The 25,510-nt window shown below is 47.7% G+C and overlaps 1 protein-coding gene across 2 annotated transcripts in view; it reads left to right on the forward strand.

The window, feature by feature from the left end:
- Positions 1 to 24,217, forward strand: part of GNPAT (glyceronephosphate O-acyltransferase) — a 920,813-nt gene extending 896,596 nt beyond the window's left edge. For both annotated transcript variants that reach the window (XM_086927130.1, XM_086927131.1), the window contains exon 16: positions 21,524 to 24,217. In XM_086927130.1, the coding sequence (XP_086783256.1) occupies positions 21,524 to 21,567 (44 nt within the window). In that variant the 3' untranslated portion in view covers positions 21,568 to 24,217. The remainder of the gene's footprint in view (positions 1 to 21,523) is intronic.
- The last annotated feature ends 1,293 nt before the right edge of the window (positions 24,218 to 25,510 follow it).

Consider the following 25,510-nt stretch of genomic DNA (forward strand, 5'->3'; position numbering starts at 1 on the left):
GGAAAGTTCTCAGTTTAGCCCCGTTGTCATACTGTTTCTTTTGGGCATCCTGCGCATTTTCAAGGTTATTTCTTACAATGTCTCTGATTTGCCTCAGATGGGTTTTTAGAGTAGAGACATATGTATGTAACGGTTTTATGTTGTTTGGTTCCGTCTCCCATTGTTCCTGGGCCATATCCAGCAAGGTACGGGGTTTATGGCCATACAACAATTCAAAGGGTGAATATCCTGTGCTTTTCTGTTCTTTACATCTAATGGCAAATAGTGCTAATGGCAAGATCTCTTCCCATTTCCGGGCTTCTAAGTCTAGCAATTTCTTTAAAGTTGTCTTAATAGTGGCATTATACCTTTCAACCAAACCATCTGTTTGAGGATGATAGGCAGCTGTTCGAATTTGTTTTACCCCTAGCTGTGTACATATATCCTTCATCATCTTTGACACAAAAGGGGTCCCTTGATCGGTCAAAATTTCCTTCGGAAATCCCACCGAGAAAAAACACTGATCATGGCTTTGGCTATATTAGCTGTGTCTGGTCTACGAAGTGGTAGGGCCTCAGGGAATCGGGTAGCATAGTCCACTATGACGAGTACATATCTACAACCACTTTTAGATGGTAGTAAGGGCCCAATGATATCCATACCTACTCTGCAAAAGGGTTCCTCAATAATGGGAAGAGGAAGTAACGGTGCTCTTGGGGGGTGATAATGACTATTCCGTTGACACACAGGACATTCTCTACAATACTTTTTCACCTGCTGATATATGCCTGGCCAATAAAAAATTTCCAAAATGGTTTTCTCAGTTTTTTCAGTACCAAAATGTCCCCCTAACAAATGGCTATGAGCAAGATAACACTTTTTCTCTGAAAGGTTTGGGTACTAATAACTGTGCTTTCTGGTCAGGATTGCCCTTCCTATACAACAGGCCATTTTTAACAAAGAAATAAGGACCTACGTGTTGTGGATCCTCCTCTTCGCGTGCCTTGTTTCATGCTTCCTGTAAGACAGGATCTTCTCGCTGAGCCGCGTGGAAATTTCTGTCTGTTTCCCATGGATTTTCCACTGGGATAACTGGCATTACTAGGGGTTCTCTCCTTTTCTCAGCTCTTCTTTGCTTCCGGCTTTTCCTGGGTTTGGAATATGGCCCTTCTCTCTCTATATCTTTGGAGAAAGGTGCGGAAGCTAACCATTCATCATCACTTTTACAGGAGTCTTGTAATAACTGAGGCAATTTTTCATAATCATTGCCTAAAATTGCTTGTTCTGGTAACCAAGGTATCAATCCCACAGTAAGAGAAGTCCCTGCATCCTGTGGATGCTGAATGAGTACCCTTGCAGTGGGATATGGTTTGGTGTCTCCATGGACACATTTGATGGCTACCATGCCGTCTATGGGGCCTACTCGGTCTCCCAGGTCTTGTGGCCTAACTACACTATGTAGGCAACCCGTGTCAGCAAGAGCGGTGACCGGTTGTCCATTGACAGACACAGTACATCTATAGGGAGGCGGTTTCTTATCTGTGGGGGAACAGAAATAATTACGGGCCATTCCTATTTCCATAGGTTCCTCTTTTTGGGGACAGAATCTCGCTTTGTGTCCCATACCTCCGCATTGGTAACACTGAGGCCCTAGGGTGGGTGGACGTAACGGGATGGTAGGCATAGGGGCACTAGGTACCAAACTCAGAGTTTCAGGTTTCTTGACTATTGAGGGTCTTATGGGTCTATGAGGAATCTGTCCACCTTTTCCAGTGTTTTCTTCTTTACCTTTGTCGAAGTCCTGTGCCCTATTATATGCACTGGCTATCTCTACTGCTGTTTCTAAGGTAAGGTTAGCTTGTTGACGGACCCAACGTTGTATGGGTGGGTGTAAAGATGTCAAATACTGCTCAAGATAAATCTTTGCCATGATTCCATCTTTGTCAGTAGTGGCTGGTTTTAGCCACCGATCAGCCATATCTTTTACGCGAAAGTATAGGGTGCGAGGAGTTTCTTGGGGACCCTCTTTCATTTGTCTGAGTTTTAACCTATAGGTCTCATCATCTATTCCTAGCCTTTCCAGAATGCATTTTTTTATCTCAGTATATGGAACTGTCCCTTGGAGGGTGGCTGCTTGATAAGCTGCTTGTAAGTCTCCTGACAAAAGTGGACCTAGATACTGTCCCCATTTATCTGGGGGCCAGGACGCTGCATTTGCCATGCGTTCAAAATTACTGAAAAAGAAATCTGGATCTTCTCCGGCTACATATCTTTGTAGTACTACTGACGGCAGGGTAGTGGGACCTCGTTGTTGCCCTAGTACTGCAGCTATTTTGTCCATGGCGGCTCCCTGTGTTTGACCTTGTCCAGTTAGAACTTGCTGCAATTTTTCCCGGTCCTCCTCTACCACATTCAAGAATCTTTCCATGACTTTGCCCAAATGCTCCTGGTTTTCAGCCATTTTTGCCAAAGCAGCCTCCATGTCGCCTTTCAATCCCACTTCCGACACCACTTGTGGGAGGGCAGGTTTGATAAACAGGCGTGGAGGCTGCAGTAGGGGTTTAGAAAAAGGTTTATTGGTAATAGAAGTTGTTGGGATAGATTTTAACGAGTGTTCTTGTGATCCTTCGTCTTCGTCAGAGGTCTCCGATGATGTGGGAGGGTCGGAAAAAGATGTTGTCTTCTTTCCTGGTTCCTCTGGACCGGGGTGGTTACCCCGGAGGCTCATAGGAGTGAAAAGAACAAAAGGGAACCGTAAGAATAAGTTCTGTCGCTAAAGCGCTTGGTTGTTTCCTTCACCACACCACAGTGCTCTATGATGCTTTAGTGCCTCCAAGAAGGGACGTACCCCAAGAATATTGCCCAAGTCAGGTTTGAGATTTAAGAAAACAATGTGGAGTGAGGAATATGGCATTCAGGCTATGTCTAAGGCTCGTGCAAGAAGGTATGCATGCTATGGCCAAAAATCAGGTTCAATAAACGTGAAAGAAATATTATGGCGCAGTCCAGCTTCAACAATATACGAATTCTGGTTCAATAAAGTACAAGAAACAAAAGAAAGCCAAAAAGAACCATGCACGTGTCTATTCCACCCTCCTCCCTATTCCCCGTCCCTCCCTTTCTTTACTTAACACCCTCGAGCCGTTTGTACTCACCGGATCCCGCCGTAACTCTCCTGAGTCACGGCCGCTCCCCAGCCACCTCCGGACACCACCAATCCTCGAACCAGCTCTCCTCTTCTTCTTCAGGATCTCCAGCTGTTCGGACGTCCGGCAAGGGTTTGCTGCACTCGGATCCCGCGTCTTCTCTACTTGGCTCGGGTCCCGCGTCTTCTCTCCTCGGCTCGGGTCCCGCGTCTTCTCTCCTCGGCTCGGGTCCCGCGTCTTCTCTCCTCGGCTCGGGTCCCGCGTCTTCTCTCTGCGCGCCGTCACCTGTAACTGCCGCCCTTCTCATTGGTTCTGGAGTTCTCCTTCCGGCGTACAGAGGCCGTACTTCCGGGTTACGGCGGTCTGTAGATTCCTGGATAGAAATAGCAGAGGGACATGGACGTCGTAGTCCGTGATTGTGGCGCTGCGCTGAAACCCGCAACGGGAGGCTCGTCTTTAGGGTATGTCCCTGCGCCCTCTCACACCACTATTCTAGTGATCAGCCAGTATTCGTATGATCGCCAGAGTCGATCCGCCCCCTCCCTAACCTGGCTATTGAGCACCCAGTGCCGCGCCTGAAAGTATCTGAGCCGTTCCGATTCCGGCAAGCCATATTCCCGTTGAAAGGCTTCAAATGGAATTACCCCTCCCTCTGTGTACAAATGGAACAAGGTTTTACATCCCGCTGGATGCCACCGCGCAAAGGCCAGAACATCCTGTCCGGGCCCGAAATCAGGATTATCCAGCAAAGGCGTAAGCGGAGATGGGAAGGTAGTTAACTTGTGTTTAATATTAGTGGAATCCCACACCTCCAACGGGACCGTCGTAATGTGCGAGGCGTAAAGATTGGGGGGGTCGATGCTGCTTACGGAGGAAGGGAATCTCCTGGAGCGGACGGCCCGCTACCGCCTGATCTTGGAAGAGCCAATGTTTTTCAGATTTCCACCTGCTCCATTTCACAAGAGTCCGCAGCTGAGCCGCTTGATAATATAGCAGCAAGTCTGGGAGACCCAGTCCACACCTCTCGGGGGGCAACGTCGATAATCGGAGCTTCATTCTCGGCTGCTTGCCATTCCAAATGAACCGAGCTTGCTCAGATTGAGTCCGGCGAAGCCAGCCATCAGGGGGGCGCAGCGGTAGGGCACGAAATATATAAATAATCTGCGGGAGGATTGTCATTTTTATGACAGCCACTTTGCCTTAACAGGACAGTGGAAGGTGCCTCCATCTACCCAGCTCCAGCCGGACTGTCCGACGAACCCGAGCATAGTTGATTCTGACCGTGTCTTGCAGTGTTGCCGCTAACTGAATTCCCAGATATGGGATGGTGTCTGACGCCCAGCGGAAAGGGAAACACTCCTGCAAGTAGGCCAGAGTATGCTCCTCTAACGAGAGATCCAAGGCCACCGATTTATTCATGTTAACTTTAAAGCCCGCCACGCGCGCAAACCCGTCCAGGATATCTACACAGGCCGGCAACGATTCTCTAGGAGAGGACAAGGAAAGGAGGACATTGTCCGCATAGAGGCTGATTGTTTGCACGAATGCACCAAACTTAATTCCTCGTACTTTCGGGGCAAGTCTCATTGGCTGCGCCAACGGCTCCATATAGAGAGCGAAGAGCAGTTGCGACAGGGGGCACCCCTGTCTCGTTCCCCGTTCAAGGGGAAAGCGGGGCGAAGAACACCCATTAACTCGAACCGTCGCAGTGGGCCATGTATAACAATTCAATACCCAAGTGCGGAATTTATCTCTCATCCCTGCCTTCACTAAGACCTGCTCCAGGTACGGCCAGTGGACCCGATCGAACGCCTTTTCAGCGTCAATCGTAAGCATCATGTATTCACCGGTTGTCCGTGTGGCCTTCTCTATCAGGTGCAATGCCCTCTTTGTATTGTCCGCTGTTTGGCGCTCCGGGATGAACCCAGCCTGATCCGGATCAATCAGCCTCGGCATGAGCGGGGCGAGCCTCGCTGCCAAGATGCTCGTATAGAGTTTAAGGTCGACATTGAGAAGGGATATAGGGTGGTACGCCTCACACTGCGAGTGGTCTTTCCCTGGCTTGGGAATAACAGAGATGGTGGCATCCAGGAGGTCCCTTGGGATCGCACCCGGTTCTGAGAATGAATTAAAAAGAGCAGTTAGCAGGGGCGCAACTTGGGAGCAGAACGTCTTATAGAAGATGGCTGAGAAGCTGTCAGGCCCTGGCGCTTTCGCTAGTTTAAGCCTAGATATAGCCGGAATGACTTCTTTTGGCCTGATGCTTCGGTCCAGGAGATCTACCTGCTCCTGTGTCAAAACTGGGAGAGGAACAGACGCCAGGAATGATTCGCCCGCTGCATGATCAAGCGAGGACCCAGTGTATAGGGAAGTATGGAAATCACTAAATGCTGCCGCTATCTCGGCGTCCTGAGTGGTCAGCCCCCCGCCCTATGTGCTAATCTCCTTTACCATTTGCCGCTGCTGGGTTTCCCGGAGTGCACGACCCAACAAGCAACCGCACCTGTCCCCTCCAGTGTAATACATATGCCGCACTCTTAGGGCTGCGTATTCCGCCCGATCTTGGTCCAATGCAGTTAATTGCTGCCTTACTAATCGCAACTGCTTCCAAACCCTGGGTGCGCCTGTCCTTTCGTGCATGTGTTCTAACTCCTTCGTCTTCTGCGTGAGTTCTTTCCTCTTATGCGCCCTCTCTACATTTTCCGCCGCAGAAACCGCAATGAATTTGCCGCGCAAGACCGCCATAAGTGCTGCCCAGTGTGTTGCCAAGGAAGTGTCGGAAGTGCTATTGTGTAGTAAATAGTCCGCAATGACCACTTTGATTTTCTTCACTGCACCCTTACGGTGTAAGAGCGCGTCACGCAGTTTCCAGCAACGCGTAGGCCGCGTCACTGGCGGGAAGGAGAACACCACCGTCAGCGGTGCGTGATCTGAAAGTGCTGCGGCACCAATTCCTACATCGGTAGTAAGTGCTCGGAGGGAGGTGGAAGCGAGAAAGTAATCCAATTGCGCATAAGATTTATGTGCATTCGAGTAGTGTGAATATTCCCTTACGCCTGGGTGAAAGCTGCGCCAGAGGTCCACCATTCCCATCTCAACCAACCTGGCCAACCCTCCGATGGATAGAGTCCCTGCCTGAGAGGAGCGCTGACCTGACCTGTCAAGAATATTATCCAATACTAAGTTCAAATCCCCTCCCACCAGTACATGTCGATAGGGAGAAGCAGCTATCTCGCTAAGTGAAAAAACTTCTCCTGACCCTCATTTGAAGCGTAAACAGAGCATACCGTAAATACCGACCCCCCCAGGAAAAATCTATAGGACAACAATCTCCCTCATATCTCTGCCCCCTTCTGCAGAACCTTCCCCCTGAAGCGCTGGGTTACCAATATCGCAACCCCCGCTGTTTTGGTGGAAGCTGAAGAGAAAAACTCAGCTGGGAAGCAACGTGATTTCAGCCTGTGACAATCTTTTTGTAATAAATGTGTCTCTTGAAGCAGGCAAATATCAGCCTTTGAGTGCTCCAAAAAAGAAAGGACTGCCTTGCGCTTTACTGGATTGTTAAGTCCACGGACATTCAGAGTGAGAATTCGTAATTCAGTAGCAGGTATAACTCTCATCAGTCTCCACTCGCTCAGCAGTCAAGGGGGTCGCCACCTTTGTCGCGCTCCCTACCAGGGAAAACAGACAACTCTGCCAAATATACTGCCAACTGGGCCACCCATTAGCCAACAGGAACCTTGCGCCTGAATTCCCCAAAGAGGACCCATGGACCTGGAACCCCACCTTTCCTTCCCCAAGACCCCTACCCCAACAGAACCCCAAGCAGAAGAAAAACAGAAACCCCCCCCCCAAACATTTCAAATAGCACACATTGTCCATCATCCACAGGTGATTGGAAGAATACAACATCGGGGAATATTAATCAGAGCATAGAGGTCCTCCCTCCCGCCGACAGCGTGGGCAAGACCAGACATCAAAACACAACCATGCAGTATGTCCGTGTGAAGTTCAGCTAGGATGAGACGCCTCTGAACCAGAAATAACAGCCTCCACAGCAGCGCGCTGGCCATCTTTAATCACAGCTACAGGGGGCTTTCGGACACGGCGTCATCTGCCCTGTTGACGCCATCGCGGTCTACCATCTTCCTGTTCCTCGGCGGGCCCGCCATCTTCATCTACCTCAGCTGGAGGGTCCAGACCCAATAAGCTGCATGCATCCTTTAAGGACCGGAGCTGGTGCAGTTTATTGTCCTTTTTAAAAATCAAGCAGAACGGTTGGCCCCAGCTATAAGAGATGCTATGTTGTTGGAGGAAAGTCGTGACCGGCCTGAAGATCCTGCGTTTCTGCAATGTAAGTGCGGATAGGTCTTGATACAGCACTGGGGTCTGGCCCCTGAATGACAAAGGATGCTGCTGTCGTGCCTTCTGCAGGATTTCTTCTTTCGTGAGGAAGTCCTGCACACAAGCTAAAATATACGGAGGGGGGCGGATGACGACCGCGGAGGGCCCACTCTATGAACCCTATCTATTCTAAGCTCTGAATCCGCCGGACGCCCCAAAATGTGATTGAATAGTTCCCTGGTAAAAGCGAACAAATCTTTGGTGTCATCAGACAGCTCTACGCCCCGAATACGAACATTATGGCGACGAGAACGGTTTTCCAGGTCTTCCATATGCGTCTGTAGATCGACCTGTTGGTCATGAATCCGCACTATCTCTTGACGCAAAGCCTCCATTTCAGTATCACAACTGTCACTCTTGGTCTCCAAATCAGCCACCTGTTCCCCTATACCATCTACATCTCTGCGCACTTCTTTGATCTCGGCGAACTCCTTCTGCAGGGTGTGGATGTCCTCCCGTAATGTAGTAAAGAGCGATTCTAGAAAAGCCTTGGTGATGGGTTCGGCGCCCTCCGCCTGCTCTGCAACAGCTCGAGTTGCACTCGTCGCCATATCCTTGGGTTGTTGATTCGCTTGAGCCTTAGCAAATAGGTCCTTAACCGTCTTCTCTTTTCGGGCTCTCGCCGTGGACATAGCTGCCCTCACAGTCTACGGAGTACAGTCACCAGGCCCACTGTAGTCCAGCGCCTCTCACCAGCCCCCAGCCGGTCGTCCCTGGGCGGCAGTCAACCACTCCCCTCTGAAGTCCCAATCTTTGACCCGCAAAACAGATGTTGGCTGTCAAGCCAGAAGTGCACTGCAGTGCGCCGAGCAATCGCAGCTAACCCGCTTCAGAGGATTGTCACAACGCTGGCCACAATCCCGATCGGCGTTCCAAGGCCCAGGTCTCTGCTGCACAACCTTCAGAGGGAGCACTCACCCCGCGCTTCCCAACAACCCTTTTGGCGGCTCCCAGAAGCTATCACTGACTCTGGGATTCCCCCCGGTCCCACCAAGTGAGTCCGGATCTCCGCCACCTGTCGCCGCCTCCGCTCCGTATGTCCTGCCGCTTCCTCCTGCGTCCACGCAAGGCCGCTGTCTCCCACCACGGTGCCACCGATCCAGACCCCGACCAGGTCAGGAAAGCTCCACCGTCACAGCATCCGGGCCAAACCCCGCAGAACAGCAGTCCGGGTTCTAGCCGGAGATCGTGTCCAGTGCCAGCCCCAGTCACCAGTTCCACAGACCAGCGTGGCCTTCCGCACCCAGCTCCCCAAGGCCCGGCGTAGTCTCTCACCTTGTTCGGCCGGTGCCGTCTCTCATGGCCCCTCAAAGGATAAAGGGGAGGATGTTCTCACCCCCTTAACGTGTCGTAGCGCGCTCCAGCACTTCGCTCCAATCCCGCCGGCCTCCACGACGCAGGGGCCCCACTACCTCCGCACCGGACCCCGTCCGCAAGATGGCGGCTCACTCCTTGCGTCGCAGGAACAGCTCCGACCAGCCGCCCAGCGCCCACGGGTCACTCCTGCAGCGCAGTGTTCTCCAGGCGGGCCCCCAAACAGCACTGTTCAGCGACACCAGCCACCAGTCACAAGGGGGGACACCAGGGGGCCTGCCGTCCGTCAGGCCCTTCCGCCGTAGCGGCCGTATCTGCACAAAATGGCTGGCAGGTCCGATCTACTGCCAGTACCGGAGCCGCACTCTCTTCCAGTGGTGACAGCAAGGGGCTGCTGCTCTTCGCCCTCTCTACCGTGCACCAGCAGCTCTCCGCAGCTCCCGCTGTTCCCCGGCTCCGCTCCGTCTGGCACAAGTCAGCTCGCCTGGGTCTCCGGCGCACAGCCCACTCCGCAGCACGATCCCCCCAGGCCTTCTGCACCGCTCCGGCCCCTCAGCTGTTAACGGGCTCCCGGAGCACCGAGCCGATGCCTGCCCGATCCGTTCTGCTCCCCTGGCTCTTGGAGGACAGGCCCACCGGCAGAAGAGGCCAACCGCCGCAATTACGGCCTATTAGCCCGTGCTGTAGTCTGCTGTCGGCGGGAGCTCCGGAGTGAAGCGTCCGATCACGCTCCAACTTGGCCACGCCCCCCAACAGAACCTTTTTATAGGAACTCTTCGATCGGACACTCACTGAACTTTTATGCTGAAGTTAACAAAATTCAAATCAAGATTGTAGTCTGTTGATTGGCAGGCTGGATCCCAAAACCTGCTACTGCTTTCTTTTTGTGAACATGCAGGCAGTATGTAAGTAGCCCAACAACCTCAGCTATTTTCAAGCTGTACATCATTTTCATTCATAAACTCGAAACATCGAACCTTACAGTACAGTCGCAAATGTTGTAAGATATTAGCTTTGCGTCATTTATCGGACCTCCCCCTCCCCCCCCCCCAAATCAGGACAATAGACCTCCAAAAAATGGACCTTGGCCACATTAGTATAGATCTCCTGTCAGGAATCAGACCTGCTAGTGGGACAGAATAAGCCTACTATCTGTGAAGATCTCTTCACGGAGAGGACAACAAAATCCGACCTTACACGCCTCTTCCTACATGGCTTATGATACTGGTGATTAACGATTCTGCTGGAAAGCTGAAACAATGGACAGGTATAACCTGACCCTCTCTCCTGGAGTCAATTGTTCATCAGCAACCCCAGTCAAAAAAATCAGGATAGGGTCTACTGAATCATCGACAAGCTATGTCCTTTCTTATGTAAGCCTCATTTCTTGTGTATACTATTAAGTATATACCTCTGCACCTTGGCACAACAACTAAAGCAATACCACTTGCACCTCAAAATGTACACAAACAGTATGCAAAGCCACTTCCGGTTGCTAAGCACACTTGGCAACGCAATAAACATCTCCTTGTTTTATTCCAATCTGATTTATGCTGTGCATGGCTACCCCAAAAGACTTCACAGCGAGAAAGACTAGCCTACTAATATGTTTGTGGAAATATCTTTACATTTTTTCAAAAAAATCTTCTTATTAGGACTTTGGTGAAGGTGCAATAGCAATGAGTGCCACAGTTTAGACGCCAAACAAGGAAAAGTGCAGCCACCCTGTCTAGAACAGAAGAGTCTGTGAACCTGAGCTAGCAGCATGTTGGATGATCTTAGCGCTCTAGCTGGAGCGTATGACTGAATAAGCTGTCCAACCTATAGAGGACCAATGTTAAAGAACGCCCTGTACGCAAAGCAGAGTTTTGAATGTAATGCGCTGTGATACCGGTAACCAGTGCAGGCCACGTAGATGGGAAGAAATCAGTGATGTACAGGATGTGATGTGGGACCCCGGCTGCGGCATTTTGGATTGTTTGCAATCTTTTTAAAGTCACCCACATGGCACCTAGATATTAGGCTGGACTGAATTATGTGTTTTTGAGTAGGGATGGGTAAAGCCTACAGTTTCTTTTACAAATGCCGCAAGAGGCCAAAATGGTAGGTAGACACATTTTTTAATTTGATGGTTGTAGAAGTTTCTGAAATCAGACAAAATGTCCATTAATATCAGTTGCTCTGCACCTCAGTTTACAAATGTACTGTGATGTAGAGTAATCGCAATTGAAACACAATTATTGTATTCGTTGGCTTAGGCTAACTAGGCTCTAAAGCACTAAATTGAACTGATTTGGTCACCGAACTATGTATTACAGACAACGATGTGTTGACCAAGACATGACTTTTTAAATAGTGCATCTAATGACAGTAATTCCTTTCTGTCTAGTATAAATCTCCCATTTTTTTTATTTTAGGGGTGTTATTTTGTATATGCAATTTGACACATGTGATTGTTGTTGAACAATGATATATATTGGTTTTGTGTTTTAATGGTTTTAATGCACTTCTGTAACAGAAGGTTTCAACAACTATAAATGAACTTGAGATTCATTGAATAAAAAAATGTGTATGGTGATTTTGCAATACTTACTGTGAAATAGTGTATGGTTTTGATATGAGTGAATGACAGTGTACTCTTGAAGACATTCCAAAGGGAAATTGTTTTATTGACTTGAGGTCAGTTTGGTGTCCTGTCCCTTTGGTATAGGAGGACCCCTTTCTCTTTTTTTGGCGGTAACTAGGCCTCAAAGCCATCTTGTTCAAAATGGGTGTGGTACTATGATGTACATTCTGTGTTCATATTTCTCACTTGACACTACCTGCAGCAAGATGCGGATTGTTTATTTTTGTATTGCTCTGTTCTCAAAAGGCTCAGTAGAGGAAGTCTGTATTACACAATTCAGTGTCTTCTCGGCTTCCACACTGTACTTATTCACAATGGTTTTCTGTGTAGTTAACTACTTTGGTCTAACACCTCTGGATTAAATTAGGATATCAGAGGTTAATCAATATTCATGTAATGAGCCATTGCTAAGATGATAGGGTTATGTGACATTTTAAAATAAGTAAATGTGCCCTAGCTGGATGGATGAGAATAAAAGTGATTGTCAGAGTTCTAGACTGGGCACCAGGAGTCTCAGATAGGATAGTGTTATACGCAGTCAACATCCTGAAATTTGAGTCTAGGCCCAGAAGAATCTGGGCCTAGAGTCCTTCAGATACTCCAAACTTTCTGCAGTTTCTTGGGGCTCACTATCAACAAAGCCAAATCTTCACTATACCCAATGAACTGCACTTCATCGGTTGTAGATAGGTCCCTAGACCTGCAGGCTTCGGTAGATGTTTTCAAATACTTAAGTGTTTAGCTAAAAGGCAACCCACAGAGGGCATGGGGAAGAAATATCCAGCCCCAGCTAGACTGGCTCTCCCGAGACTTGGAGTTTTGGTCCACGATTCCTTGATCCATCATGGGGTATTACTTCATACATAAGATGGTTGTCCTGCTACGACTGTGATACCCGCTACAGAATTATCCATTCCCTCTATCATGTGCCTTTCTCAAGAAGGAAGATGCATTCCTGCAGGGGTTTTGTGGAACCACAGAACTCCGAAAAGTGCCCTACATAAACGCTATAAGTTGATATTTGATGGAGGTTTTGCCAACCTGGACGTTGCCTTCCACTGTAGGGCGATCCCCCTGATTATCATTAATGAATGGATGTTCAGCGCTGCAGATGACTTTCTATGTTAAACATGGGCAATGAGGGATACATCCCTTTTGCACCTGCTTTCCAGTAACCCTTCACTTAACTCTGTTGCTCCAGCTACAAGGGCGGTAGTTAAGCTCTGGCAAGACATGCACATTATCTAGGGGTGCCTGACTAAGAAAATTCTCCTATTGTGTGGATCTGACCTGCGACAGGTGGCTGCTCAACACGCCTTTAAGTACTGGGACATTATTAGTATCTTCAAATTGGAAGATGTAGTATCTGGTTCTAGCAATTAAATCCTTCACAGACCTCCGTAGGAGTATTTTAAAAAAAATATATCTGTATTATTGTCATTATGGTATTGTCTTTGATGCAATCAATGCAAGCTCAAAACCCCAGTAGAAATACAATTGTTAAAACCATGTCCGATATCAATCGCATTTATATATTATATAAGTGCAAATTAAACAGTAGTGATTTCAACATCAAGTTTCCCTGTGGTTCTCTCCAGTGTGGTGTAAGTTATCCTCCAGGTTTACAGTAATGCTTATTAATTCCCTGCTGTGGCGGGGTGCATTATATGGAGTATCTAAGTCAGCTGTCAGCATTCATTGACCCGTATTAACATGTTCTGAACAATGTACGTATAGCTGCCTTACAATACCTCAAGAAGAAATAGAAAGAAAAGGAAAAAACAAACTCAGTGCATCTAAAACACAATTTAGACACTCATCTGAAAATTCAAGAAAATCCACCACGAGTCCTCTGTCAATAGGTGTGTCTGAAACTGCTCGACTGGTTCTTCTATCGAGCCGGGGGCCCCAAGGGGGGAGAAGAGAGGGGAAAGCAATGAGGGCTCACGGAACGCGGGGGCAAGGACCAGTATCAAATAACCGAATAAAACGACTGTATCATCCAGGTGTTGTGGTGCCTGGGGGCTAAGCTTACACTCTTCCCAGGATCCCAGAGTGTCACAAGGGTTCTTCAATAGCCATCATGTATTTAGCGGGCACGTGTCTCTTCTATTCCCTCAGTCTCCGATGAGCCCCTCTGTGAGCCTCGGTCAGGTGTATCACGTGTGTCCCAAGCCCTCAGTATGTCAGCCCCTGGTTCTGCCAGGGGTTTGCGCTGTTTCGTGATCTTATCCTCCTGGATCAGAACATTTTCCTCTGCCCTGGCCCAATAGAAAACATCATTTTCCCAGTCTACTATTAAAGGGTTCATCATTGCCTTCCATCTGAGCGCTATTCTCCTTTTAGCCAGGAGGAAAGCCATGTCTACGAACCTATGACCCATTCTTTTAGATTTGGGTCTCGGGAAAAGGCCCAAAAGGCACACCTACGGGGAGCATGTCATTTTATGAGCCAAAGCCTCATTTACGGTATCTACAAAATTTTGGTCCAGTGATTTCTGAGCCCAGGACAAGCCTCAAAGTCGGCGTCTATTTGCAAGCATCTGGCACAGGCCGTATACTACGTTCAGCCTATGAGAGGTGAGGTAAGTTCTATGGAGGACGTTGAATTATATGAGTTTAAAGGCAGTGTTCCTGGACACTTTTTTGGGGCTTTCCAGGACCACCTTCCACTCCCTCTGAGTCAGCTGCCTAGTCAGTGTGCCCTCCCATCTCTCTTCTAGTCAGGGCAAAGGCAGATGAGTCATTTCAGTTATGGCCAGGTAAAACCATTTTACCAGGTGTCCCGCCGAGCCCAAAGTCACCATCGCCGGGAAGGCCATATCAGTGGGAGGTTCTTTCGTGTCAACAACCCTACAGCGCCGTCAAAGCCCCGTATCGTATTATAATTCAGAAACTGCCCCACCGGCTAGTTATGGTATTCTAGAAACTCATTTAAAGGGAGCAGTTCGCCATCCCGATAGCAATCCCCGATCGATAGCACTCCTGCCTCCTCTCAACCCTGTAATTGCCGCTGTGTAAGAGGGAGTAATCCCTGCTTGTGGTAGTCCCGTGAGTGGTAAATGTGGTGTGTAAAGCGGCGCATCTCTAGTTCTCGCCGTGCATCTAGCCCAAAACGTTACCGCCACGGAAAGTAGTATCCCCATGTGTTTGATCTTCTGGCGAGGGCTGAGCATTCTAGGGAACAAAGCCCCTTGCGCAGTGCTAGCTGGGAGTTATAGTTTCAAGTCCCCTTCCATCCAGCTGTCCACTCAAGCTGTGCTGCCAAATAGTAGACTTCAAAGTCAGGAGCACCCAGCCCTCCCCCGACAAGTGGCAGTCGCAGTGTTTGTAGGGATACCCTATTACGTCCCACATCCCACACCAAGTACCTCAATAATGTATCCATGGTCTTTAACAAGCTTTTCGGGATCACTACTGGCAATATAACAAAGAAATTCACGAGTCTTGGGAATATAACCATCTTGGACAACGCCACTCTTGCCATTACCGGCAGCTGGAGCGAACGCCAGAAGGACACATTTTCCTGTAGAGCTCTCAGGGCACCTCCGAGGTTCCCTTCTAACATATCTACCGATGGTGATAGACCTGTATTTCCAGGTATCTGAAAGAGTTCGGTGTCCATTCCAGATCTGGTGGGAAGTTCACCGACCGGACAGGAGCTGGACTTAACGGGAACACACGTTTTTTTTTGTTTTTTTTACACGCAGTCCCGAGAGCTCAGCAAATTCTTCTAGGATGTGCAGCACTGTCTGGATCCCACATGAACCATTACAGAGATAGACCAGTATGTCGTCCGTATACAACAAAACTATATGGTCAGTCCCGTCAAGATCCAATCCGAGGTTTTCACCCTCTTTCTTGAGCTGTTCCGCCAAGGGCTCCATTGCCATAGCAAAGTCAACAGGGGACATCCTGGCGAGCTCCTCTATAAATAGAAAAAGGGGCAGATACGGTGCTACCTGTACGTACTCTAGCTCTGGGACTCTCGGATAAAAGACGGACCCACTCCGACCAACCATCTCCCATTCCCATCTTTCCCGTTACTGCCAGTAAAGAATCCCATCTCAAGGAATCAAAGGCCTTTTCCAGGTCTACAGCCACTACTACGGCTTCAGGGAACCACCAGGTCTTTGTGTAACAAAACATTATATAATCTCAGCACATTATTAGAGGTGGGACTTGAGGGGATAAATCACCACTGATCAGTGTGGACCAATCTCTGCATCTGCAGCAACAACCTAGATGCCAGCGCTTTGCTCAAGACCTTAAAGTCCAGGTTTAGCATTGACAATTGTCGGAATTTTGTCATGTCTGCTACCTCCTTCGTTTTAGGTAAGGGAATCAATAACGCCTCTCTGACCGGCAGTGGCAGTTGTTTTTCCCCTAATGCCGCTGCATACATCTGTTCCATCCTCTGGGCCAATAAATCCACGAAGGAAGTGTAAAATTCGTCCTGAAGGCCATCAGGCCCAGACGTTTTCCCCCGCGCCATTTTTTTAATGGCCGCTCTGAGTTCCCCCACTTTTACCAGCAGCGCCAGAGTATCCTGAGTGTCCTGGTCTAATTCTTGTAGTCTCAACTCTTCCAGATATTCCATTATTCTATATTCCCGTATGTCCCCCGGTTTCCCTATAGTTTCTCATAATATTCCCGGAACGAGTCATTAATGCCCCTCGGAGAGCAAAGTACACTTCCCCCCACATCATGAACGCTTGGGATTGGAGCCCCCCTCCTCTCTGATCGACCAGGCCAATAGCCGCCCGCCCGTCTGCCCGCCACATGTTGACGTTCTTGGAATACCCAATAGTCCAATGTCCTCAGCCTATCCCATGTCCAGTACTCTTCACGTCTGTTAGTTGTCTCTGCGCATCAGTCCCTCTCTGTCTTTCTGTCCAGTGCCAGAATCCGGGTCTCCAGGGCTTCAAGTGCCCGGGTGATCTTCCTTCTGGCTCCTACCACTTGTCCCAGACACTGTCCTCGGATTACCCCTTTAAATGCATCCCATGCTACTAAGAGGGAGCTAGCGGTCCCCCGGTTGTTCTCAAAGTAAGCGTCAATAGCACTCCGAGAGACGCTGTTTAAAGCTTTCGTCCTCTAATAGGGTGGGGTCTAGTCGCCACAACAAGATGGGGCCCTCTCGGGAGTTGGGGCGAATTGCAGTAGCAGGGGGCTATGGTCAGATATGGATCTCCCCAGGGATTCAGCAATGGATAACATCGGGGCCATTCTACTCGAACAAAGGAATATGTCCTGTCCGGTGTGCAGGTCATATTGGGAAGAGTAGTAGGAATATTCTCTTTTCTGCATGTTCTGTACTCTCCAAACATCTATCAGTTCCCACCCAGCAATCCAGCTCCTTAGTCCCTTGGCTATCGTGGCTGCTATCGTTCCCCTCAAAGGAGGAGTAGATCTGTCACATCCTAAATCGCATACACAATGAAAATCACCTCCCAAAATCAGATCCTCTGCCACCTTCCCAGGGAGATTCCCAGAGAACTGCTCTAGGAAGGAAATCTGGTAACGGTTTGGTGCATAAACAGTCCCCAGTGTTATTTCCTTGCCCTTCAACTTACTCCTAACCACAACAAATCTAGCCTCTGCATCATTAATTTTCTGGGACACCTGAAAGGGGATTCCAGGACTGATCCACACACGCACCCCTGTGCAAAAGCTGAATATGCAATCGCAAATAATTGCCCCCGCCATATACGTCGGAGCCTGCCCACTTCCACCTCTGTGAGATGGGTCTGCTGCAGCATCATTATGTGGGCTCTCCTATGCCGTATATAGTTCAAGATACTGTAGCATTTGGAGGGAGAGCCCATTCCTGAACGTTGCAAGTCAGGAGTTTAAACTCCTCTGCAGAGCTAGGGACACCAGCCATCCCTCAGTATAAACACCCCTCTCAGTACACCTCCCACAGCTCCCCCACCCAAATGACTATTGTCGACCCCGTGGAGGAAAATATCAAACCCCAACAGCAATACTCCCCAACACACGAGTGGACTGAAAACGGTCAGCTGCCCAAACATGTAAGAGAATTGCATTTCGAGCAGTACGCCGCCCTCAGCTCCGGTGGTGGTGCACTCTTGTGGGGGTGGAAGGAAAGTCAAAAGTGCTTGAAATGGCGTATTAACTGTCTGGTCTCATCGATGATACAGAGCTTCCCCCCTATTCGCTTCTTAGTGATCCTCACTCTTTTTATCAACCCAACGCATCCATGCATCCTACCTCGAGTGTCCACGTCTCCATTCCGTCAGGTGATCTCATCAGCAGTAAGTTTCGACAGTCCTGCATTATTTCCTGAATAGTCCTCTGAGTTAAACAAATGATTCACTGGATCGGAAGAGGAGTCTCCACTCCAATCTTGGACATTAGGTGACATCAGCTGCGCCACGGCTTTCAGAGCTTCTTTCTGTTCCTGCTGCGTCTGGGATACTGTTGGCCTCTGATGTGCCTTCGGTTTCTTGGGGCGGCGTGACCTGGCCGTAGCACCACGTTTCTCGCCTCTTGAACCCGGCCTTAGATCTGGGCAAAGGAGCCCTTTCCAGATGCCTCCAGCCATGTCCATGCTTCATGTGGGGGGGGGGCACAGAAGTATGCGTCACTGTCTAATACGATTCTGAGCTTTGCTGGGAACATTCAGGAGTACTACAGTCCCGCTTCGCGTAGTGCCTTTTTCACCGCCACAAAGGAGGCACTCTGTGTCTGCACCTTAGCAGTAAAGTCTGGATACATGGAGATGTTACTGTTATTCATAGTGTATGGGCCTTGAGATCTCGACTGCTGTAAGATAGTGTCGCTGTCCCTATAATGAAGTAGCTTGGCAACCATGATCTGGGAGGCCTGCCCGGTGCTGGCGGTCTTCCTGGCACCCTATGAGCTCTCTCCAAGGCAAAGAATCTGGTTAGCGTACCAGCTAGCAGCACATCAGTAAGCCACTTTTCAAGGAACGACAGCATGCCTGCCCCTTCTGCTGCCTCCGGAATCCCCACAAATCTAACATTATTGCTGCGGTTTCTACCTTCGGCATCTTCTTCATTCCAGTTCCGTCACCCTAGAAGTGAGGTCCTCAAGTCTTGCAGCCCCCTGCTTATGCTCCGGCACCAAATCTGTTAGTGTGTTTTCAGTGTCCTTGACTTAGTCCACCAATTTATGGTGTTCAGCCTGCAGGAGGCCCAGCCCCACGGACACTGCCCCGATATCTTGCTACAGTGCCGTCCTGGTGTCAGAGATGGCCTTCAAGATTTTGTCTAGATGAAGGGTTAAGGAAAGGTCCTTATCAGCTTTGTCCCCAGCTCCCTGACCACTGTTCTGGGGGGGAGGGATCCTTGGTGTTGGGCATTGTACCCCCTTGTCTTGTTTCCTGCAGTTTCGGCTCACCGTCTCCTGCCCGGGCATCTTCACAGGTAGCAAAAGGCGATGGTACCTTGTGTGGTAGTTGTAATTTGATCCACCTAGGGCACCCGGACTCCGCAGCACCCCCGGTCTGGTATCTGTCCAATGGCTCCGTCCAGTAGGGGAATCACGGGGCCCAACAGTGTATTCGCCCACTATTAATCCTCACTAATGATATCCTGGCATCAGCTATACCAAGCTACGTATACACAAAGCCACAGGAGGAGAGTAGACTCAGTGGAACATTTATGTAGTAGTAAGTTCTGGGGCATGTGTACTCACTGAATTGTCACCCAGCTGAGCGACCCAGCACGGTGTCCAAACGTCTACCCCGTGCTACTGGTATCCAGGCCACTTCCACCCCATCAACACAGGACTGCGCCCATTTGAGTCAGGCCCCTAGCAATCAGTCACTCACTCTGCTGCTTATCAGCAGCCTCAACTGCAGTCCTCAGCCGTCCCGGCCTGCCGCTGTCATCCTCAAAATGGACGCCACTCTGCCACACCTCCTGGCATAACTGTGCAGCAGCTGCAAGCTCGAGTCTTCCCTCTTCAGGTGCAGTGCTCTTCTTTAGGGTGCTCACTTTGTCCCCAGCCAAACTCTGCAGCGAAATCCCTGGACGCCAACACAGGCCTCCTGACCGCGTAGCACCCCCGGTGCTTGTGCCCGATCTTTCAGTGCTGGCTCCGCTCCAAGAAGACAACCACTTTCAAGTCCAACCCTCCTGTGGGCGCAGTGTCTCCGCTTCTGGTGAGTGCGGGCTGCTGATCGCTGCAGGTCGCTGCTCTGGGCCTCCTCTGACCCGTCAGCCCGGGCCTGGAATCATCTACACCGGACCTCCGTCGGTCTAATGCCCCAGCCGCCATCGCCCCGGTCCCGACCCCTGTCTTCTCTACTTAAGGTGCCCATTTCCGGTACCCATGGCATCCACTACGCAGCCATGCCCTCGGGCCCTCGGATTGGCCACGGCCCTGCTGCAGTTCCGATGGCGCTCTCCCCAGGCTCCCGTTGTGGCAACCTGTCCACCGTTCCGCTGCAGTCCCAAGCTCCGGCCACAGCTCGGGTCAGAGTCGGTGACTGGCCCATCCCCTTTGTCAGCAAGTTTCAGGCATCGGGGGTCTCCCACACTCCTTTTGGGCAGAATTCATGCGGGACCAGGACGGAGCTTCACAGTTAAGCGTCTGCCATGATCGTGATCCAAGCCACGCCCCGACCTCCCTGGGAGTATGATCTACATTACAGTCAAGATTTTGGGTATCTATAGTTCCACCATGCCCTCGACCCCTGCTTTTGCCCTGACCTAGGCTCTGAGACCACCGTTACTCGTGCCCTGCGTGACCTAAGAATGATCATGGATCCGGGTGATTCTGCTGTCCTGATCCTTCAGGACCACTCCGTCCTACTGAATTGACTGGCGGAATTGGAGATCTCAAGCCTAGCCCATGCTTGTTCCCCTCCTTCTTTGACGATGGGAGGGCGATATTAGTCTGACCCCTGTCGTTATACAGCCTCAGTCATGAAATGAGGTACCACACGGTTTCTTCTCTTTCACAATGTTGTTTAACGGATACAAGATAATTAAATCAGTTAATTATACCACATGGATGCTTGGCAGTCTTTTATGTGACAGTAGACAATCAATTGAACATCTTGATTCAGCTTCCAGTTCAGCTTCCAACCTGATCTTTTGTGAGGCGATAGGCCGAATGTTGTACAATATTTCTAAGTTCTAGGACAGCAAAACAGAAATACTTCTGACTGGTAACAACGCAGCTCTTTGGCAAGATTGCATTCGACCATGCTTCTTAAGTGATTCCCTCCTCGGAATCAAAAACTGAATATTTGACAATGAGCTCTCCTTTAAATCCCAGATTAATTAGGTCTCCAAAGCATGTTTCTACACACCCGAAAAGATATGAGCATGTATCACAAACCACAGAATTCAACTTCATTTGCTCTCAGTCAGAGAAACCTCTTTAAAAATCTCTGTCTAGTGCACAAGGTTTTATATAGCACTGTGCAATCCTGTCAGCCTGAACTTTTCAGGTGCCCTACCACTGGAAGAAACCTGCAATCAACTTTTAAACACATGTTGGCCAATCCACGCTTGAAAAACATCACGTTTCGCAGGATGCTCCCTCTGTCTGCTTGTCCCCCAACTGTGGAACAACTGGTGAGTGTCTCGCTGTATTCATTCTGAAGTAATCAGAAAGAAGCTGGAACTGTAGGTTCTTAAGTTACTTTATTAAGATGTTAAGTTATAATGTTAACCCCATCAGGAGCAGCTGTCCTGCTGCTCAGCCCTCACTCAACTGACATTCACAGCACACCAACATTCCAATCATCTAACATTCCACACATCATACATACAAGCTGAGCAGCAGGGAAACACAAGTTACAACACATTCCCACTCTGTTTTTAGGAAATATTTAAAAAACTTTTATTCTGTCTGCACAGAATTGTAATGCTTGGTTGGAATTGTGAGTATCTAAACTGAATAAATGTTCAATAGTGTCTATGAAGTTAAACGAATAAATATTAAAACAAATCAAATTAAATTTAAACTAAATAAATGCTTAAATGTACAAGTCTACTTAAATATTTCGGGTACTTTTTCTTTAGTTAACACTAACTTGCTTTTTTTGTACACAGGGTCTCAGAAATGTTCAGAAAAAATGTTGGCTGCAAGACTATAATGAAATCTCATGTCTACTGTGCCACATAAAGGAACACTTTCACCTAAGAGGACAATACTAGGCTGTCACCCAAGATACGGTTTTAACAGAAATGTCCCTGCTTTTCCGTTCTGTTTTAGTGACTTTCCGTTTACAAAAAAATCGTGCAGTATTTATTGCGCAGTCTAATCGAAGCCCTGTTACATTGAAGCGGTGCAATAAAAGAATATTTTTTATTTCAGATCTTTATTCATATTTCATGCTTTGACTTTCCGTACGGAGGTCGTGCGAGATATTCAATCCTGTGATCCTCAGCATGTCTTCAAGATACCATTTAGACTCCCTGTGTCTGTTATTCATTGCTACGGAAATGTTCAGCTTTTGTTAAGTGTGATGAGCATCTGTCCTATTTTTCTTACAAAGATTTGAAGATGATTTTGTTTTTATTCCCTTGCAAAAAAAATTTTTGTGACTTTCCATCTCGGGATTTGTAAAACCTGATTTTCAAGGATGTGAAGAGCGCCAATCTTGCAGAGAGGTATGGTGTGGGTCCCTCCTGATTGTATCGGCAGCAGCAGAAGAATGACATCATAGTCCATTTCAAAGCTATGTTTTCCTGGACCACATAACTTCTTTTTTTTTTAACTATGCCTTTAAGCATCTATTGCACAGACTCTGAATTCACCATTAAAAGAAACACCTTAAGATGAACTGAGTATTTGATTCGAAATGAAAAAAAGTCATATTTAGGTTGTTAAAAAAATATTTTCCACAATTTAATAAGGGAACGTGTTTTTGCCATTGAAGGTTTAATCGTCTTAAAGATCAAACAAATCAGCACACATTTTTTTTCAAGCTCAACCTTTTTTTTTGTAATTACTAAATGCAGTGACATATTTCAGTAAGCTGTACGTCAGGAATGGGCATCTCCAGGCTTTAATGTGGTCTTTCTCTCTACCCTCGACCTCTCGAATTCCCAAGCCGTTCTAATTGGCCAACACTCTGATGGCCTATATTAAAGTAGTGCTTGCTTCTGGCGAAAAACACCATCAAATTCTAGAATCCCCTCCCCTCTATCACGATCTGCGGCATAAAACTGCACAAGTGCTAGTTTTGAAACTTTTCAAGTACAACTGTTCTACTTAAAACGTACCCTTCTTATCAGCCTTTTAGTGCTCCAGTGTGATTTAAATACATATTTCACAAATATCCACAATGGTTTTGGCTGTTCAGATGTGGCAGTAGTTAAGGTTAGCAATTTGATCGCGGTGTACACATTCCTCAAAAACAGCTCTGCGCCAAACCAGATTAGCAGGAATTACAACCGTTTGTTCCTGGCTCTAGGCCAAAGCTGTCCATTGACGCCCTCTTTACCTTGGGTCACTGCTGGGTCTTATGCTGCAGAAGTAGTAGCACCCGTCCGTAAGGAATTTTGGAACATTTCTGCGATGAAGCCGGTGGTGTCTTTGCTAAATATCCCCTTGGTGTATTCGTTGTCTGGTCCACCGAGTCTTGACTAGTTCAAGAGAAGCTAAGACACTGCCATGGTCATGATTCTTGCGAAAAGATTATTTGCACAGCTCCTGCCTGTACAGCTAAAGTGAAACCACCCTCTTTATGCTGTACACAAGGGTGATTGTGCACCTACATGTATAGACAGTCAAACTAAACTCAGCATTTGTAATGGAAACAATGACTTTTTGCCAAAACAAGAAACCAGAAAATAAGTTTACATAAAATTGTTTACAAATGTGAGTGAAGCTTTTTCTTCAATGCCACGTGTTACGAAGTACTTTGAACAAACTGCGCCTATTACATGATATCTGCGAAAACATACAAATATCAGCGTTGGTGCCCTCTCAAGTGAAAAACGAGGTAATTTTAAGATGAAGTGTGGAGAAATGTGCTTGCTTAGAACGTGTGTGTGTTATTTAACAATAAATCCAAAGGCTTGCGCTGCATTGCGTAGAACACAAACAGGATGATATCACCCATCTATCATTCGATAATTTGACCATGAAGGACTAGGTCAGAATGATATACAGTCCAATAAAGCATACTATCGATGTAAAACTAATTTTGCGATATTCCGGTTAAATCTTGCGAAGATCCAACTGTTCGCTCATCATTTTCCTGGAGCAGCCGTTGAATCATTTAATTGACAGACTCTCTTAAGCTCCTTTGAGGTCAGCCATGGAACGAGCTGTCATTGAGTCACAGTGTTCACTATGGGATGCAGCGAAAGCCTTGATTTGTGTGAGGTAAATAGAAAATGGTATGCAAACTTCTCATTATTGGTTGCGGTTTTATGTCCACAAATCCATGTTCAAGTCTGACTTACTCACCCTCCATGCATTTTGTTGTGGCATTGGCTCTGAATGCGCCTCTTGATTTCTGCTGTGAACTATTGCAACAAAAATATGGTTGCAATTGAACCACTGGCTGTTTGTCAGTAGTTCTAAATGTTGTCAGAAAGAAGACAAAATTGTATTTATACTGTTTATATATTTAATAATTGTATTTGTTTGGAATGAACAACCCATTCAAAGCTGCATATCAGTTTTTGTTCCTAGTCGCAACTTCACACCTAACATTGAGCAACGATTGTGATGTTATATAAACTTCACCAATTTTATCTTGTAATAAAAAACTAAAATATTTCCAAGTAAAATGTTGGTTTGTTTTTCCTTCTTTTTTTGAGTACATGGTTTTCCTATTTGCACGTTTCAAACCTTCGTTGGAAATCGTCTTGTACACTAAATCCTTCCTACGACACTCCTGCATGTCTAGTCTCATACACTGGATATACACTAGGGACAGTGAGAGTATATTTTGACACTGTTATATGCGATGGGGTTGGAAATTGACAGTTCTGTGGCATAACTTGTCTGCCATTCACTCCTGCAAGTATACCTTTCTATGTGTTTACTTCTATCCCTTTGTACAATAATACTGACACAACAAAATACCAGAATTTTGAGGTAGCCCTTGTTGTCAGGCTGTACGAGGGTTCGTGGTGCCTTCAAACAGGAGCCCTGCTCATCTGTCTCCAATTGTTGTGTACAGAAACGTACTGATTTTTCAAAGGGATTGCTACCAACGGCATTGAATTGTGGATTAAAGAAGCTGTGTAACTTATTGTAATGTTCACCCTCAACATTTTGAACAAGGCAACCCTGAGTATGGACTCTATATGCCTCTGGTGCTCACACATTAAAGATCTTTTCAAGGAGGTTTTATTGTTATGTTATGTTAATGAGTCTTGCAAAGCGCACAATTACCCAAAGGTCTCTTGGCGCTGGCTCTAATAATGGAGGGAGATTAAGCAGATATGTGTCAATTAGCAGGAGCTGAAGAGCCAGGTCTTGAGCTGTTTCCTAAAGCTCAGCAGGTTGGGCTCATTTTTCCTGTCTAGTGGTAAAGCCTTCCAGGCTTTGGATGTGCCTACAAAGAAGCTCCTGCTGCCACAGGTGAACAGTTTAAATCTGGATACAACAATGAGTTTTGAAGAGGCCAATTGTAGGGTTCTGGCTGGGATATACTAGCTGAAAACTTTGCTGCAGATAAGTAGGACCTAAGCCGTGAAGTGCTTTGTAAGCAATTCAGAGAGCCTTGAAAGTGCACCTATGTCTGATAGGAAGCCAGTGCAGATTTTTATTGGCTTTAGTTAGATTGATGTCTAGGTATCTTCAGCAGAAGTCTTGCTGCCGAATTTTGTAGTACTTAGCACGTAGACCTTAGAGCGGGTGCCACAAAGTAAGGAGAGGGAAGACAGAAGAAAGTGGAGAGGACGGTCTTCCGGGACCACTCCTAGCTCTGCAACATGCTTTCATTTTGGTTCTTGAATAAGGGGCTTATCAATAGATTTGTGGCTCACCAAAGCAATCGGGAGTTGTGTTGCTCGGATGAAGAAAAAGACAATAGAATATTCGGGGGACTCTGTCACTCTTGTGTTGGGGGCATT

This window comes from Lissotriton vulgaris, chromosome 6 (genome assembly GCF_964263255.1).
Source record: "Lissotriton vulgaris chromosome 6, aLisVul1.2, whole genome shotgun sequence".
Taxonomy (NCBI): Eukaryota; Metazoa; Chordata; class Amphibia; order Caudata; family Salamandridae; genus Lissotriton; species Lissotriton vulgaris.